The sequence below is a fragment of the Phalacrocorax aristotelis genome, chromosome 1 (genome assembly GCF_949628215.1).
Source record: "Phalacrocorax aristotelis chromosome 1, bGulAri2.1, whole genome shotgun sequence".
NCBI classification, from domain to species: Eukaryota; Metazoa; Chordata; class Aves; order Suliformes; family Phalacrocoracidae; genus Phalacrocorax; species Phalacrocorax aristotelis.
The window spans coordinates 95,740,499-95,759,605 of record NC_134276.1 but is presented as its reverse complement, the minus strand read 5'-3'; the positions used below and the strand labels follow the sequence as shown (position 1 = coordinate 95,759,605).

The following is a 19,107-nucleotide window of genomic DNA, read 5'->3' as shown; positions in this document are numbered from 1 at the left end:
CCCCAGAGTTGCTTCACAATCCTATAGTATCTTCAGGTATCCTAACATAACCATCGTCTTCTTACTGGAAAACATCTTATATGTTCTTAATAGAAGTACAGTATATAAATATCAAATGTTCTTGTTTCTTCGTCAGCGAGCCTTTTAGACGTAATACAAAGATAGCAAAGGAAGCCATTATCATAAATTTCCCTGCAAATAAGACTATGGAATTTGGGTGGAGGGTGGGGTGGATCTTTTAAGTTCCTTATTTTTGTTTTCTTTCCATCAATGTAAAAATAATCATAGAATCATAGAACAATGTGAGTTGGAATGGACCTTTAAAGGCCATTGAGTCCAACCCCCCTACAATGAGCAGGGACATCTTCAACTAGATCAGGCTGCTCAGAGCCCCGTCCAACCTGACATGTTTCCAGGAATGGAGAACCTACCACCTTTCTGGGCAACCTGTTCCAGTGTTTCACCAAATTGGATCTTCTTGGTGGTTTTATAAACCCTGGTTTAAAAATCATATTTTTGAAAGGATTTTTTATACTGCATAGACTTTTTTCCTTTTTATCATCAGTGTCTGAATGATACAGTGAATCTTTCTTTTGTTTTCCAAGGAGAGGTAAATGTTTGAGCTCCTACACAAGTATTCTTCTTTCACTTAAATGGTAGTGTTTCATTCCTCTGCAAAGCAAAAGCACTATTCCTTTTTTTTTTTTCTGAAAAATAAAAAAAATGTGAGCGTTTTCAAAACTTTGCCTCTGATAGACTTTGTTTTATTTAAAAGGTACAACTGTGGTTTACTGTCTCTCTGAAATTCCACTTCACATCTGGGTCGATTTGAGAGTGCCTACAGGAGGCTAATGTGTTTAAAAGTCCATTTAGGTTTACTTCCTCCATCATAGTTTTATGGCTGAAAAGGCCATTTAATCAGTTATTATAATTTGTCTGGTTAACATGTGATCTTTGCTTTGTTCGTTTTCTGGACACTAATATCCAGTAGTCCAATTGTCTGTTGATGCATCTTTTAAAATACATTTTCTTCAGACAGTCTTCTGTGCTGAAGCTGAATTGCCTTTTTTTTTTTTCCCTTTTTTTTTTTTTTTTCTTTTGAAATCTATTCATCTTCTCTGTACGCCTGCTTTAAGCATCTCTATTGTCTGGAGTAATGTGGAAAGGAATTAAAAGTAGCAAAGTATTGAATGATCTGATCTGTTGTGTGTGATTCTTTGATTCCTTCCACATTATTCTGGACATCCCACTCTTTTAGAAACTCCTTAATTTATGAACATATTTCTTATTACACTATTGTGAGAGGTCAGATGGTGATGTTTATTAGTACCTCACATTTTTTTTCCTAAAAATTATTTGTTCCAGTTGTTTCCTTATACATCGTTCAGATACTACTGCTGTTGAAAGACTCTCCTTCTGGTATCTTGGTCATCAATCCCCTGCCTTAGGGATGACAAAATCTGATTGGGTCTCTGTATATACTCTTCTTCTTGTGGAAAGCATAGCACTATTGTCTGGAACAATATGGAAAGAGTCATAGAAACTAAATTGTCAAAGGTAAGTCAAAATTTATCTTTAGTGCTTGTGAATGATATCAGATTGACAACACCTGAAGACTGAAGCTCTCTGTTTATACACAGGGAAAATCCAAAAAATTAGCAATTTTATATATTTCCAGACTACCAACATGCCTCAAGACTTGCTGATAAGGAAGCTTACCTCTAGAAGTAAGATGTCTAATGTCTACCAGTTCAGGCATTGAGTGCTTCCTAAGTCAGCAAACACTTTGATGTAGTCATTTATTTACAATTAATTGGATGGAGGCAAGCATCACATTGAATACATACCACTGCCAAGGCTTCATATAGTGGTGATTTTCAGTTATTGCTACTCTAGAACAGATAAGAAGCACATAGACAGAAAATGGATTCAAGTCTTCCGTGTAATTTCTTCTCACATACAGCTACAACTAAAAATCGTGTGTGTGCGTGCATGCAATATTTATTTAAATAAAACAATGTTGATATTTTTTCATGGGCAGTCATTCAAATATATCCATGAGTGTTCTTATATCCTGAAGAATGAAAGAGCTGTAGAAGGCAGAAGTTATTTATCAAAGAGAGAAAAATGCCTTTGCTTACTATTCTTACTTATTCTTACTTATTCTTCTATTATTACTATTTGCTTACACTGCCTCCAAAAAGATGCAAAGCTTCTCCCAAAACACTAAAGAAAATTCAAAAACTTCTGAAATATTTTAAACAATTGAACTGTTGAGAACAATTTTAAAATTTTACACTGGACATGTTTAGAAGGCAAATCTTCTACTAGATAATTTTCAGCAGAAGTGATACTTGGTCTAAAGAGCAGTAAGTATCCATGATTTTAGAAAACTTTGCTGTCTATATATTTTGTTTATCCTGTTACTGATATTCACCTTACAGTTCTTGTAGTCGCAGCATAGGAAAAATCCCTATCTATGTAAGTTTATTCATGTGCTCCATTCATTTTGCTGAGCTGAGTGCAGCTCAGAAGCAAGCTCAGCAGTCCTTGCTCAGGTCAGTTTTTTAGAATAACATCAAAATCATCATTTACTCCTTTGATGTACCCAGTGAAGTAGTTAGTTGTCACGAGGATGACAGCTGCCCCAGAAATTACTTTAGCCTTTTTAAGTTTCTAATGCATACATACATACGTATATGCATTTTTTGGCCCTGTTTGACTGGACAGTTCAGTCTCAACCAATTAGGTGTCTGTTTGTTCTGGGTTTGCTTTTTCATGGAGATGAAATTGTGATTTCCACCACCATCACTGTCTAAAGTGTCAGGATCTTGTAATCTGCACTAAAATGGTTAAGAAACCAAATAATTCTGTAATTATTTTCAATAATTAGCAGTGGTAAATGGCAGGGTTTTATTAAGTTAGCCTAGCCTTCTTTCTCATATCATTTGTGTTTATGGAGTTCTCATTTTAAATTTAAAAGTGAATATTAAGGTTTAGTAGTACTGATTTTTTAGCATGCTATTAAGTAGCATCCATTTTTCATCCAGTTTATAACAGCAGTCTGTTGGGGTCTTAAACAGCTATGTAGAATGTTACCTATTACTGAACTAGTCTAGTCCTGCTTACAGCATCAAACATTATATTAAAGTGGATTTTGACGGTATACTGGTTTTGAACCAGGGCAACAAAGATCCAGTTTTTCCACCTGTGATCTAAGTTCTTTAACTTCCAGGAGAGGAGAAAGAAAATTTGGGATGATCAGAGAGGGAGGGTGTTTTTTAATCATAACTTTTAAGTGTCAGTTTGTCTGTAAAAGCTCTTGAGTACTAAGCAAATATGCAGCCTTGCATTCTGATGTGATGTCATCAGATAAAACAAAACAGGAACCTTGAAGTATCAAGAGGCTATAATTTGTCTATTGTCACGTAGAAAGTAGGGAATAAACCTCAAGAAACTTGTTCCATTAGAAAAAATAAAAAAGCTCATGGGTTGAGGTAAGTACATGCAAACTGCTTACCAGTTACCATCACATGTAAAACAGACTTGACTTGGGGAAAACCAGTTTATTTTATTGCCAATTCAAATAGATTTGGGTAGTGGGAAACAAAGACAAAAATGAATACACCACCTCCCCTTCCCAGGCTCAACTTCACTCCTTCGCTCCTCACTCCCTTACCCCCCAACCCCAAGTGGTGCAGGGGGATGGGGAATTGGGGGCTGTGGAAAGTCTATAGCAGCCTCTGCTGTACCTTCCTCCTCACACTTTTCTCCTTCTCCAGAGTGGGTCCTCCCATGGGCTGTAGTCCTTCAGGACAAGCCTGCTTCTGAGTGTGTCCTCCACAGGCTGCAGTTCCTTCAAGGAATATCCACCTGCTCCAGCATGGGGTCCTCCACGGGCTGCAGGGGAATCTCTGCTGGAGCACCTCTTCTGCTTCCTCCTGCTCTATCTTTGGTGCTCATGGACTGTTTCACACATATTTTCCCACACTCCCCAGTGCTGGGCAGTGTTCTTCCCTTTCTTACACACACTTTCCCTGAGGCACCACCATCTTGGCTGTGGGGCTCAGCTGTACCCTGCAGTGGGTCCATTTGAACCGGCTGTGTCCCCAGCCTCTCCTCACAGAGACCACCCTCAGCCCCTTGGCTGCCAGCACCTTGTCACCCAAACACCTACACACAATAATGCTGTTGTATTGCTTATGTAGCAGGTGTTGCTGCTAAGTATGCTATTTTACACCATAACAGAAAATGTACGATGGGTAACTGTTGTCAAGGACATATTTTCCTCAGAACAAGATGTTCTATAGGTCAGCCTTCACTGTACTGCAAATGCCCAGCAGACTTAAATTGGCAAAAAAAACCCAAAATGCAAACCTTTAGGTCTACTTCTCACAGCACATAGTCATTTTTTTACCATGTTCATCTCTGCAATTGTTTACGTAAAATACAAAGAAGGTCCCGAGCTGAGAGGAGCAGCACGTAATATTGGAAACACACATTAAATCAACTTAGATATAATTTGATACATAAGATTCTTAGTTTCATTAACTACTCAATCCAGACAACTCTGTATCTCCCTTTTTTAAATAGCTATGTCTTTGTGATATCTTGTCTTCTAGTGATTTCTGCTGTTTGTCTTCTGAATAATCACTTTTCTCTAAACTTCCCAGATTTCATAACAGCATTTAGAAAGCCTGGTAGGAAGGCAGAATCTTCACAGTATATATGATTTTCCATTCATATTGATAAAAAAGATTTGAATGAGCTTTATTACCGCAAATGTTTTTTTCAATATGTTAGCGAGGTTACACCTGCTCCAGAATTGCAAATGCGTTCCTCTGCACCCAAATGCCAGGAAGTTTACCACTGAGATAAACAAGACTTGGGTAAGCCAAGCTGTTCTGTGGTCTTGCATGATGTCTTCTGTACTAAAGATTTCCAGGCTGTGGTATGTATACCACTAATGTTGCATGAGCAGTCTAAGCGGTGTACAAATACTGTTTGAACAGGTAGGTGTTGCTGCTTATGTGCATGCATAGCCTGATACAGAGCTGGAAATAGTGATGCTTTTGCTGTCACAAATGATGGCATCTTAGGGGAAAAAAGTTAGGAAACCCTTATAGCTAGAGATTTGTAGGCACATAAAAAAAAAAAACCAAACCACCCCAGAGTTCTCAGCAACTTGTGCATACTGGATATATATACTTTCAATTGGCCTTCCCTGTCACCAGGCATCTAAAAGAGAAAGACTTTGGGTCACTTAAAGAGATAATTCTCCCCCTTGAATTTGTGAGCTTGAAGATTTGGCTTTGAGGTTTATCACTTAGGTTGAAAGATACATCATAAGCCTATAAATTGTGTATAACCAACAAGAAGAATTAGTGATCTTTCCCCCGTCCACCTCTGTCCTTCTCTGTCCAGAGTAAATATCCTTTCTCTTCCCCCAGTGATATGAGGGATGAGATGAACATGCAGCGTCTTGCTGTTTCACTCTTAATTTTAGCCTGAGAAGGAACTGCCCCTTTGCTATCACATCAGCCTAGACTGCATAGACTTTTTAAGGTGCTGACCTAGCTTAGTGGTAATGTTCCTTTGTCACAGGCAGATTCCTAATGTTTGTCTGGCAGAGGGATTGCCGAATGAACTGGGAATGAAAAGGTTTAATACAAAGCCAGGTGAAGTTGTCTGACAATGGTGGTGTTTCCTCTTAAAAATAGTATGGTGAAAAAGCTACTGTCTTTCTGTCCATTTTTTAATCCTTGTTGATGCAAGAAGGAGTGAGTGGGGTCTAGTTAACAGAGCATGGTTAGATCATATTCCTGCGTTAGGTGGTATAAATGAAGGATGGTCTTTACTAAGTAAGCTACTGCCAGGTAGTCTCCTCTGTGTTTGTTACCAGTGCTGTGACTTAGCTAACTCACGTTCAAAGGGTGTGCAGGATAAGCTGGCCTAGCGAGAGTCTATTTACAGGATGAGACTGACTTAAATACATGCCATGAAAACACCTTGGATTCTCTAGGCTACATTGTAAAGTCTCCCAGCCAGCACAGAGTTGCTGCAAGCCTCGAATGGAGCCTCCAAAGTCCACTGTAGTATCAGTGAGCAACAATAATTTATGAAGGTGGTACAAGTGGTAACAGTCTGCCACAGTTGTGGGGTTTTTTTTCTTCTGTTGGTACTTGGTGGAACCAGGATAGTCCAAAGACTACAGTATTTGTAAGAGTCAGTGATGCCCTGAGCATTCAAAGCTCAATTCTTGCAAATCCTCTGCAGTGGAAACAATGGGAGACATTTATAGGGAGAGGTAAAATGTTTGTGGCTTTTATCTGACTTAATGTGTTACACAGAAATTGAATAAAGTCATTCTAATCAGTTTACCCACTCAAAATATTAGTTGGTACTAAATATATTTTGTTTCTGTGGGTGTACATTCATTACCAATCCAAAATCAGTACTGTCCCAGAACCATCCCTATGTGGCACTCATTGAAAGCACTCTGTGAAACAAATTAGCATTATCTTTTTATCTGCAGTAAGATATTGTCTACTTCAAATAAATGAACAACACGTTTGCTAGCATTTTGCATTCTTGCTGGCGGTTTCAGTAGACTGGCTCAGGTTTGGGCAGAGCATCAGACCAAACTATGCTCTTGCCAATCAGAGGCAGCTTTTTCAAGTAAACAGTGTAGACTAGATCTCTACAATATCCTGTTTCAAGGGTTGTTCAAACTGATATTTTTACTTTTATATGGCATGTTTCACTGAAGAATCTTACTGCTTTTATATAAGTCTTGTTTCACAGTTTGCAGGTTAGGAAATTTCTCAATTTATAAAAGTATAAATCAAGCAAAAGGGAAACTACTTATTTGTCTCACTGGATATATTTAATGAATGCTCAACTCTAAGAAAAAAAGAATTGTGTTAAAAGTTTAACCCATGAACAAAACTTATTAAAACTGTTTTAGTTTAATGCAGTGATATTCCTTATTTCCATGTTTGAAACACATCACTTTGACTCAATTCTGTTTTTATTTCCATTTAGGACGTGTAGGAACACCTCATTTTATGGCCCCAGAAGTGGTAAAAAGGGAACCTTATGGGAAGCCTGTAGATGTTTGGGGTTGTGGAGTGATCCTTTTTATCCTGCTAAGTGGTTGTTTGCCTTTTTACGGAACCAAGGAAAGATTATTTGAAGGCATTATTAAAGGAAAATACAAGGTAAATGACACTATACCTGAGTCCTTTTCCAGTGAGATGAGCTCTGCTGGTAAAATCTCTGGAAGTTGATTTCTGTATTTAGCCTGGTTTAAATTTGAAGCTTATAGAAATCTGTGTTACAGGAAGAGAGGTGGCTTTTTTCTCTCCAGTCTATCTTGTTCCTGCTGTGTTTTGTATCAGTCTGAGGAATTAGAATACAGAAATATTTACTCAGATGAAATAATAAACAGGTGCAACAACTAGCCGTTAATTGTACATTGAGCTCGATAGGATTACATAAGGTTTAGCTGTGAAGTATAACATACTATATGTTACCTTATGTTTATAGATCAATTACATTTTTTTAATCAACTAAAAGAACTATTATAAAGGCTGGTCATCATATTGCCTTGATTTAAAACAAAATGCATGTTATTGTAGAAATGTAGTTATGCGTTTTTCTTTTTAGTACAGTATGTAGTAAAGTGCAGCTGATGATTCAAAAGGAGACACTTGCAACAGAAAGCAAATCAATGTGTGCGCAGGATAAGTGTGTTTCACAACATAAGCACCGTAGAGCCATTACAGAGGCAAATTGAAGCTTCGACTTCACTATTTTTGCAGTTTTGTTCAAGATCGGTTTTGCTCTACTTTGCAACTGAGGTCATATATGAGCTGTGTATTAGGAAATGAAGAGTGGAAACTCCTAAAACTGTCTGATAGTCTGTAATATGGTTTAGGAAGTATTTTGTTATATGAACTTAACAGTAGTCTGCTAAAATATAAGTGAGAGCAGTGGTACTGTGCTTGGTAAGGAGCACATTTTTCATTCTCTAGATATTGCGTTCCTAGAAACAGCAGGATTTCTTCATGGCGCTAGTTTGGGGATTGCATAGACTGCTATGTTCCAGTTTCACTTTATGGAAGATTTCTTTATGGAATCTCTTCAGCAGCTAAAACCTTCTGGAAGTGTAAAAGTTAACTTTTCTTTGTTTAAAAAAAAGTCATGACCAGCACATTGTGCCTTCTCAGTTCCTTTTCTGCTCCTGTTTCCACAATAATATGTCTATTCAGTGAAAATTGTATAAGGGTTTCAAAACAGTCTTGCTGCAAATTTGCAATTACCTTCATTTTGTTAGACCTGAAAAAGAAATGACAAACCACAACTGTAAATGTGCATGTCATAGCCAGATGATGTTCCCGAGTACTCCAATTTAAAGCACATATTTTTCGTAAAGACCGATTTTAAGTAAAATTAACCTCTTTAAATGAACAGATTATAACATTGAAAAGAGACTGGTTATAATTTTGATTTTTCATTTAGTACCTTGTAAAATTAGCAGTGTACCATCTAAATAAAACGTAAGTTCTTCATAAGTTAAAGAAATACTAGAAATAGCTTAAGAATCCTTTAACACAGAAAGAATTTTCTTAGTATGGTTTTATCGGGTTTCCATCATCTTGACTGGTTGGACACAAACCTGCATATGCACAAGATGAAAATGTATTCTAAATCATCCTTCACATTGTTGTCTCCTAAAGATACAATTCTGCTCTAAAAAGCGTTGCAATTGCTTATATTGCTGATCACATGTCAGTATGCTTTCCTACCTGCATGGCTGAGGATGCTTAACTGTTTTAAAGTTGAAAGGAATTTATTGGGAAGAGCCATTGTCGATGATACCTGTGGGACAGGACTGGAGTAGTTCACAACACCCGTTAGCTGACACCCTTCTTACTCAGCATCACTGGCATGAAGTTGTGGGTTGATATAGATAGACTGTCATGCTATTCCTTATATTGATTTCAGAAGTAGATTTAATTTTGACCCTTATCATATGCATAGTTAACGGTCAAACAAGGCTAATTATTTTTTCTTTTTCTAGTGAAGGGTCACTTTTATCTGAACAAAATGTAGCATAGGTAAAAAATTATGCTGTGATTATAACATAATACCAAGGATACATCAGTTTTTATGTGATGCGGTGGTTACTGTTTTCAATTTTTTGTGCCATTTCAGTAGCAACTAATGTACAATTCTGTAAGTTATTAAAAGCTTAGAAACTTCCTTTTACATTTATTATGATAAAATGCTTACAAGTACCCACCACTGTTAAATCTCTGCAATTACTTTACATAAAAAGTAAGTTCTTTTCTGTATTCTTATTACTATTTTAATGTCTTTTTTCTTGCTTGTGATCAGATGAATCCTAGGCAATGGAGCCATATTTCTGAAAGTGCCAAAGATCTGGTACGCCGTATGCTTATGCTGGATCCAGCAGAAAGGATAACAGTATATGAAGCACTGAACCATCCCTGGTTAAAGGTAGTAAAAGCAGTTGTTTACATACCAGTTTCCTCTTCAAGGGAAAAATATTTATTTCTTTTTTTCTTTGAACTTTTCAAAGTAGACATGGCATTGTACAAAATGTGTGATAATATGCTCTAAATGCCTTGTAATATTAGAGTCTGAGATTTTGATAATTGCCAGGCTTGAACTCTTGCTTAACAGCAAGAGCAAACTCACTTAGGCATCTTCAGCAGCATCAGAGTATAGGGCATAGGGCTGTGTAGAATAAAGCTTGTAGAAGGTATTCAGGTGTCTTTCTGTGGCTCTCAAACTCCAGAGGATAAATTTCTGATCTCATCTTTGCTCATTTATATCTAGACTTCTTTTCTATTATGCATGTAGGCATGCAGTTTATTGCAGTACACTATGCTACTTAACTGTGCTGCTTTCTTACATTAGATTCCTGAAATATACCACCAGAGTGAAAGAAGTATGGAGTGGTGTGTTGATCAAAGTCCGCTGTAACTACATAAAATTACATGGCAACTGGTAATCAAATTATTTTTCAGTGGTGGCAGAATTTACAACACAGTTTGAGTCAGTGAAAGAGTAGTTGCTGGACGCTGAAGATTAACAGCAGGAGCAGGAGAATATACACCTAACTTCTCAGCAGTCCCATTAATAGGCAGTGCTAAACATTGGAGTTGGAGAATGATGGATGTGTTGCAGATTTAAAAGGTGGCAAGTACTGGTTCAGAGCGTTGTATTTTGTTTGGCAGAAACTGATTAATTAACTAGGTTTCTTTGTTATCCTCTATTTCATATTTTCTACAGTGTGGGCCCAGGTAGAGAGAGTCATAATATCATTAACTTAAACAGGGCACTTATTTGGAATGGGTGCTATTCTGGTGTTCGCTCCTGGACTGTTTGTGTGTTCTACATCACACAAAAATTGCAGGAAAAAAGCCACAAAAAAAGAACCTGGGAAGCACAGGCTCGTATGTTCTTCTTCTCCCGCTAAGGAAATGGTCTAACTGCTACCAGATGGAGTCTTTCTTCCACTTCTCTGCTCTCTTTCTGGCTCTGACTCTTCTATTCCAAGCTGCAGAATGGTCTAGCTTATAAAAGGAGGGCAGGACAGGAGTGTGCACCCCTCAGGAGTAACAGTGGTTAAGGCGCTCTTATGAATATTGGGAAACTGCAGGTTCAAACCTTTCCACTCAAAAAGAGCCAAAGTTCTGTCTGTTCATCTGGGGCATGCACAGTGCATCAAATATTTCAAAGAGAATGGACACCATGTTTGGGAATCCCAAATGATCATACTCCAGTGATTGAGTCTGTGGTAGACACAGGTGATCTGGTTTTACCTGCTTATAATTTGACTTTTTCCTCACTTTGTGAGCTTACCCACATTTAGATGCCAAAGCAAGGGTTTTGTTGAGGGTTATTTTGGCAGAAAATTTGACCATTTTTATTGTTTGAGCAGCTAGGCTGATCAGGCTATTTAAAAAGATAATTCTGTAATGTGAACATGCAGGTTCTGCCTATATAGCATAGCACTTTAATGCCTGTGGTCTCTTTCTGATCTTATTTGTTGAAAGACAAGGAAGGAGAGAGGAGATTTAGTTGTGAGACAACTATTTCCAAGCTTAGCCCAGCATTCTGGCAGTCAGTCCTCTCTTATTTTTGCCTCCAGTTAGCTGCCTTCCCTGCTGGCTCAGAATTTTCTTCTAAACCACTTATTGATGGCAGCCAAATGCAGCACGAGACAGAGATATCTTTAATGCCATAGAAAGACTGAATTACTCGTGCCAGTGATTTCACTCTGATTCAGGAGATGCACGTGATAAACATTTACATTAAATTAATAAGTATGTAGCTTCTGTAATGATTTGGGGCAGGGGAAGAAAGTAGTCAGCTGCTGCAAGTTCTGCCCCCACTGCCTGCTGTTCATTGGCAAGTTTTTCATCTGCATCTAAAGTAGAGAATTTTTCCTGTAAGCTAGCACCTGGTGTCACCAGCCATCGAGCTGGCACTTCCTGCTCTGTTGGACACGTAACCTGTCTCCCAAGCTTACCTGAATTATCAAGCACCTCTTTAAAAAGTGCTTGAACACATTGCTTCACTGGGATTTGTGAATCCCAAGAAGCAGAACTACTTAGTGCTTACCAGCTTCAAAGTTCAATGCTAGCCACAGACTGACTAATAACACAACAACAAAACAAAAGGCTAGGGTCTTATACAAAGTGGGAAGCAAAATTACAAAAAGAAAATATCCCTGGCCCAAGTTAAGAATTCTTTCAAAATATTTTAATGCCTCTGAGTTTCTTGAAGTTTTCCATAAGTTGCAACAAATTCTCATTCTCCTTAGGATACTTATTAGCTGGTACATCTCTTGCTAGTTTCTTAATGTTGAGAGAATATTAACAGATTGTATTTAATGTTTCTTTGGTTTTGTTCTTCGTGGTTTTTTTTAAGGAGAGAGATCGCTATGCGTACAAGATTCATCTTCCAGAAACAGTAGAACAACTGAGAAAATTCAATGCAAGACGAAAACTAAAGGTAAAATCAATGTAGTTTAAAACAGTATAATTACTTGAATTTTGTGTGAAACTTTCTTCATTTAAAAGTGCTAAGAGAAATCTATGCTCTGAAGTCAGCAGAAGTAAAACAAAAAATTGAAACAGGACTTCAGAGTTGTCCATTGCAATGATGTCTTGTTAAGGGTGTGTGTACTGTCTTTCATAGTGCATAGTTTTCAAACTGAATTTCAGCGCAAATTGTCTGGTATCAACCGAGGTATGTATGACATCTTCACCAAATTAATTCAGTAATTCTGCGTAATATGAATTGTTGGAGAGAATAGTACAATGGCTTCTATTATTATTGTGTTACGTTTGTAATAAAAGGAACATAGTGAAGTTTTAATGTCTTTTTTCAAGAAGAGCAAAGATGTGTTCTTCAGTTTATCCCCCTTATGTTTCACAGTACACAGGATTATTTCTCAGCTGTGTTGAAAAGAATGTGAACAGTTTAGCCCAAAACAACGTGGTTTCCCTTCAGTTCCTATCTTGGAAAGTTTAACAGAAACATTTTTAAATTCACTAAAGGTTGAGAAATTGTTAACAGAAACATGCAGCATTACAATTATTGAGGGTTTTTATAATTTGTAATAAAACACAGAATCAGGTATCCATGCTGAGTTGCTGCTTTGCAAAAGTTTAATGTAGCTGCAAACACAAGTGATGATTAGGATGCAACAGTTGCTGTAGTTCATGATAAACAACACTTTCTCGTAGGTGGTTTGTATGTCCAGGTAATGCTTTCATTAAAATGTTAGCTAGTACATTTTAGAATATGACCTGTTTTGCTGCTCTAGGTGCAGTTACAGGTGTTTCCCAGATTTCTTCCTGGGGAGGCCACTATATTTAGTCTCCTGAGAGATTTTATACCTGTTCTATTTGTTTTCTACCCTTTCATTCACAGCACTGTTCTACAAAACGTTTCCTGAAATTATATGTTGTCCATTTTGCCTACTGCCACAACTGTAAGATATTAAAACCTCAGTGGCTAAACTGTAATTTACTTGAAGAAGTAAATATATGTCAGAGCAGATAACCGTTTATCTGGATTTGTAACTTTGTAACACTCATTCTGGGAGATTATTACATTTTCATATAGCTATATTACAGATGTGAAATACCCTAGTGCTGTCAGTGTCAGATTCTGACAATTTCTCAAATAACAACATATGTCATTGTTTTGAAGAGTGAATTTTTATACTTGCTAAGCCACAAAGTCTAGGTAAGAGGGAAAGAGAAAGAAATTAGTTCTTTTGTTTACATTATACTATGGGAATTTATGCCTTACACTTATTATTTTTAAATGCTTTCCCATAAAGAATTGTTCTCATTAATCCCCTCACAAGCATATATTTACTGTTTGTTAGATTAGTGTATGACCAGCTCTCCTGTTAGATATGGTTATTGGTAACAGTGCAGCAGAGTTGAAGACTATAAAATTTATTCAGTGAGAAGGTCAACACACAAGAGACCTGGGGTGATTGAGTGATCCAAGGTGTCTGGAAATGTTTCATTATCCTTCTTTGCGTCGTTTAGACTTTGTTGGTGTTTTTATTCAGGGGGCAGTACTAGCAGCTGTGTCAAGCCACAAATTCAACTCCTTCTATGGTGACCCCCCTGAAGAGCTGCCAGACTTCTCTGAAGACCCCACCTCCTCAGGTATTTTTACAGAAAGTGTATTTACTGCAGTCAACCTGTTTTAATTCTGTACTGACTAGAGTACCAAGTCTTTACTAACTTCCCATGATTTCATAAAGTTTCATATTAAGTTAACTTTTAAATGCGAAACAAGAAATAGTTTTCAGTTATAGTGGTGTTAGTGACTGGAGAAAATGAAGAGAAAATCTCTGCACAGTTGTAAGTTTATACAGAAATTCTGTCTGATTTTTTAATCTGTTGTATGCACATTTAATAACAAGTAGTGCTATAACCTCGTATATCTCTTTATATTACTTGAGTGTAAAAGCTTATTGAAATTTTGTTGTGAATTCTTAGGCAGGAGCAAAGTTATTTATAAAAAGATACCATTGTGTACCAGAGTTTATTGGCTTCCTGTTTTGGAGAACAGTATGATTAAGATGTCTCCTCTTTAAAGCACGCTGGACAGTATTTCTGATATTATAACCCAGACCCCCAAATCTTCAGAAAGAGACAATACATGTACTTCAAGGACCTCCCAACATACTTCGAAGGAGAAGATAATACTTCTGCTGTGCTGTGAGCACGAGGCTAGGCCTTGGGAGGGCAGTGATATTACTCCAAGCAGTCCTTTCATGTTTGCCTCATATTCAGGAATTTAAATAACCTGGCAGTCCCTATATGAACACAGCCCTGTCATAGTTATGTATCTTATTTTTGACATAACATTACTCACAGCATTTGCAGTGCAAAAGTCTGGGTTGGTCTATCTGACGTACAGTTAGGATTTAGGATCAAGTTAAATTAATTTTTAAGAAAGATCTAAGGCCAATAGGACCCTCTCTTTTATTTTTCTAAACATCTAATTAGTACCGGCAGAATATTTTAGTTATACACTGTCTTCACTGTAAGATGGTTCAGGAACTTAATTACAAGTGCTGAACTGCTGTGTGATAATTCTCTTTCTCAATGTTTTTATAGGTGAAAAAAAATTACTTATTGATTGAATATGTTATGTTCCTTTTCTGCTCATTCATATAAGCAAGTAATTTTTATAAGTAATTTCAATGTCATTAATATAGGAATTGGGGACAATTTTTATTGTCGAAATTGTTAAATTTCACTTCTTGGAATGCAAGTTTGAGCACTTAAAAGATTGCTTCGTCCTTAAAGATGCACACTGCTCATAATTTCCATAGAAGTGAATGGGAATCTCAGATCATTTATTGCAAATGGGCAATCACAGCCTCATGGCTTAACTTCAAGCGGCCAGCTTCTGAATACTTGATGTACTTGTAAGTCAGAATTCATATGTTCTTTTAAAGAAGGAATAAGTTGGGTTTACTTCGCCCAGAAATACTTGCAGTGCTTTAATTTTTGTCTCCAGCTACTTCCCCCATTTCAATAGAAAGAATAGTTCAGCAACATGATTGGCGGTGGCAGCTTTCCTAATCTAAAAACTGCAGTTCCTCTTTCCAGTTTCAGTCTCACATCAACAGGGCATGTGTCTTCCTCATAGGATGATGTAATTGCAGATATTAATACACGGCAAAGGTACAAGTTCTATTTCTTCTGCTCACAGAATACATGAATACAGTACACATGTAAATTCTACAGAATATCTGTGCTTGATCCACTGTTATCTGGTGTTCTTCTCTGAAATAATTGAAATAATAGTGTAGGAAAGCGTAGTTACTCTGTAAAATAACATTGTTGATCTCACTGATGGGAGATGACAGTGATCAGGAAACCATACTAAGTGGAGAGTTTTCATGATGTTTACCTGACTGACTACACTAGCTGATCAAAATATTTAGTATCTCCGGTAGATACGGAAACCTATTTTGTTTCCTCTTCAGAAGTACACTAATAAAGTTTTCAAATATTTCTAGCTTGTTACGATAGGCTCTTGTGATGTTCCTAAACTGAACTAGTGTATAGAAATTAGACATAAAACTCTTGAATTGTAGTAGAAACTTGACTATCTTAAGGTTATTTAAGTTTCCTTCCTAACATCTCATAACATTATTCCAGATCATAAACTGTAATGAAGGGTGTTTAATATTTTAAAAGTTGCTGCCTATTTAATCCTCCCATCAAATTTCATGAAGCTTACCATTAAAATTAAATGTTTTCTTAGAAATGAGATAAAGATGCAGAAATATAAATGTGTTTTAGGTTATGCAAATTGTATTTCCTGTCCTCCTCCAGGTCTTTCTAAACACAGAAAAGGAAAGTTTCACTTCTGTTGTTTTCCAGATTAATCTAGAGGTGTTATTCCTCAGAATTCAGTGAACATGGGGTTGCTGAACTCTTTCAGCATCTTCCTATACTACCAGAGTAGTAGCCTGGGATTATGAAGGCACTATAGGTAGCAAGTGAGATGACTTTCTTAGATGCAGAATCACATAGGATATTCTTGTTAGAGAGCTTTCCAGTGAGGGTCAGCAAATTGTGTAGCTAAATTAGATGGGAATGAACACAGGTAAATTTCATTTAAAGTCAACTAGTTATTTTTCTGTACACATCTTCCTTTCATTCGTACAGAGTGTGTTAATGATTCTTGGTTCCCACACCTTGTTCTGGGTCATCTATTTCCTCTTTCATCAGCAGCTGTCCGCTGGAGGATGGAACTGTTTTGACTTGAGAAGCTGAATTCAGGAAGACCATTTAGTTTACTTTGGAGTTTTAAGTAGATTCAAGATGTTTAGGTTTTTAGGCCAACAGTTAGAAAAGCCAATAAATCGAAAAGGTTTTTTATAACTTTTTATTTCCAAAAGCCTTTTTGTAGCCTCATTTTCAGAACTACTGAGTCAGCATTAGAGTTAAGCCAGTGGATAGTCCAGTCTTTGGAAAACTGCATAACTGATTTTTTGACTAAAACAAATCCTACCTTTTGGTTAAGGGACTTTCCCCTATAATGCCTGCTTGAATTGCTTGGTTTATAGTGCTCATATTCTGAATGTGACTAACAAGTTTCAGAGGAGCTTTTTGCTGCAAACAATTCTAAATTCCTGTAAGGCATCTTATAATGCTGTGTTTCAGTTTAACCACAGAGAAAGTACTGCAGCGTATTTTATAAAAGAGTGACTGACCAAATGTACTTATTTAGCCTAGGCTAACAATTAGCACTGTTTGCAGTACTTCCTGAACATCTATGCACTTTCTGAGCTCTGTGGTAACAGTGTGAGGTGATGAACTTAGAAGCAACACTTCTGCATTGCACAGAAAGCAGCATGTTAAGTCTACATCAGTGTTTCTAGTTTGTTTTCTCAAATTGCAAGGCACAAATTTCATGTGGCATTTTCATAAATGCATTTTGATGTTTTGTCTCGGGATTATTGTATGTAAATTGAAATTTTCATTCATTTTTATCTTGTTAGAATCTATATTGTCATACCAAATAAGAAAATGTTAACAGTATGAGATGTTGGGTTTCAAACTTGAAAGTAATAATAATGGGAAAAAAGCTAAATCTGATAGTCTTTCAGAGTGGGATCAAACAGGAAATGCATGTCCAAGTTGTAAGATGCCTGTTTCCGACATACATGGAACTAGCTTAACTCACAAGTTAGTGAGTGGTGAGTAGTTTAATGGGATTTAGATTCCATGAAATACAGGCAATATAAGACCATATTTTAAAAATTATCAGTCTCATCAACATGAGGAAGAAAAAAGAATACTGTTGTTATGCAAAAATTACCACTGATTTTGTAAATATTTGCCAAGGGTCTTGTGTAACATTGTCAAGTATGAGTGCCTGGAAAAAAATTGCATTCACCTTTTAATTTGCTGTTATTAACTCCTTATCTAGTATTACAGGTAAAACTGACTATCAGTTTTGAGATTATGAGTTTGAGTGTTTCCAATATTTCATCATTATCTTTATGATTTTTTAGCCATTTAATCTTTGTTCTGGTATGTTTAAATACAAAAACTTTAAATGTATAAAGTCACTATTAATTAAAGTCAAGAATGAAGTGGTTGTATTTCTAAATGGTTCTCATAATGGTTCTCACAGAAGCCTTTGGAAAAAAATCTATTCCAATATAATATTGCGGACTTCTAGTTAGTAAATATATTAATTAATAAGATGTTACACTTCATCTGCAGTATATTGAAATAGTTTGTCAGTTCATCTCTTGCGATATTCTTACTGGAAATCATTTTTTGTCCATGAGTTTTTTCAAATAGTTTAACCAATGTTGGCAAAAGTCTGGTATTATAGATATCTAACGTTGCATACATGTGCTATCGTCCCAATGCCAAGTTTGTTTTCCTCCCAGCCCAGTCCGCAAGTCCCATTTGCTTCACATGTAGAAAGCATATTTTAAAAAGGGGGGGGGGGGGGTGTCTCTCTTCAGTTTGTTCACACTATTTTGTGGCTAAACTAGTGTGCTAGGTTGCAGCTTTATAAATCGCTTTTTCTGAAATCTTCATGCTGTTTGTTGTTTGTCCAAATGCTGCCTTCCTACTAGGACTTCTAGCAGCAGAAAGTAGGTATCCCTTTGTTTTCCTTTAAGGCGTATCATTCAGCTATGGTGTGTGTCTTTGCATGTTTAAAAATCAGCTTTCTTCTCTTCTCTTTGCTATTTCCAGTTTTAATACTGCCTGTTCAAGAAAAATAGCCTGTATGTTTTTGACTAAATGTGTCTATAGCTTTGAAAGTATAATTATCCAGAAGTAATATGACTTCCAGGGAATTCTGAAGATTCTAGTTTAGAGGCAGTATTAAAATTACCTGGGTTTTTGTTTTCAATATTTGCAACACAACTGAAACAAAATTTAATTTTCATTAAATTAATAAAGGATAAAGTGGTTTGGTTTTGTGTTTTAGTTCCAAAATTAATATTTTCATGGACTAATGGGCTTTTTTCTCCTAACACTAAACATACACTGTAGTATTAGTTGTATATTATTTTCTTGCTGTGCCCTTGCATGAATTTTCTTGATCATTCTGTGTTGATGTGGTACATGATATATGCATATGCATTGTGTATATGCATACACCTGATTTAAATAACTCTCCAATATGTGTCTCCTTAATGAAGGAATATTATTGACATGTAGGGAGGAGGTTCTGCTGCAAGTTAGCTGCACGCTTCATGAGGGAATGAAGGCACAAGCACTTCTAAAAGCTGCAGACTGTACTAGACAGAGAAGGTGTGAAATTCTAGACAACTTTGATACAAACCGCAACCATTTCACAACCAACAAATTCAGCATCTCAAAATACTGGCTATAAAAAGTGGGGGGGTTCCTGCAGCATTTTAAGATTTGTAGGCTAACAGTTCTTCTTCTGTCCTAAGTCACGGCATCAAGACATATGTCCACGTCTCCATTTCTGTCAGTCATAGACTTTTGTTGTTGTTGCTGTGGTTTGGTTCATTCTTTTCAT

At 36.7% G+C, this 19,107-nt stretch overlaps 1 protein-coding gene across 4 annotated transcripts in view; it reads left to right on the top strand.

The window, feature by feature from the left end:
- Positions 1–19,107, top strand: part of CASK (calcium/calmodulin dependent serine protein kinase) — a 229,042-nt gene that overhangs the window by 138,131 nt on the left and 71,804 nt on the right. For all 4 annotated transcript variants that reach the window (XM_075098335.1, XM_075098326.1, XM_075098319.1 and 1 more), the window contains exons 7-10: positions 7,045–7,220; positions 9,403–9,525; positions 11,968–12,051; positions 13,631–13,730. In XM_075098335.1, coding sequence (XP_074954436.1) covers positions 7,045–7,220; positions 9,403–9,525; positions 11,968–12,051; positions 13,631–13,730 — 483 coding nt within the window. The remainder of the gene's footprint in view (positions 1–7,044; positions 7,221–9,402; positions 9,526–11,967; positions 12,052–13,630; positions 13,731–19,107) is intronic.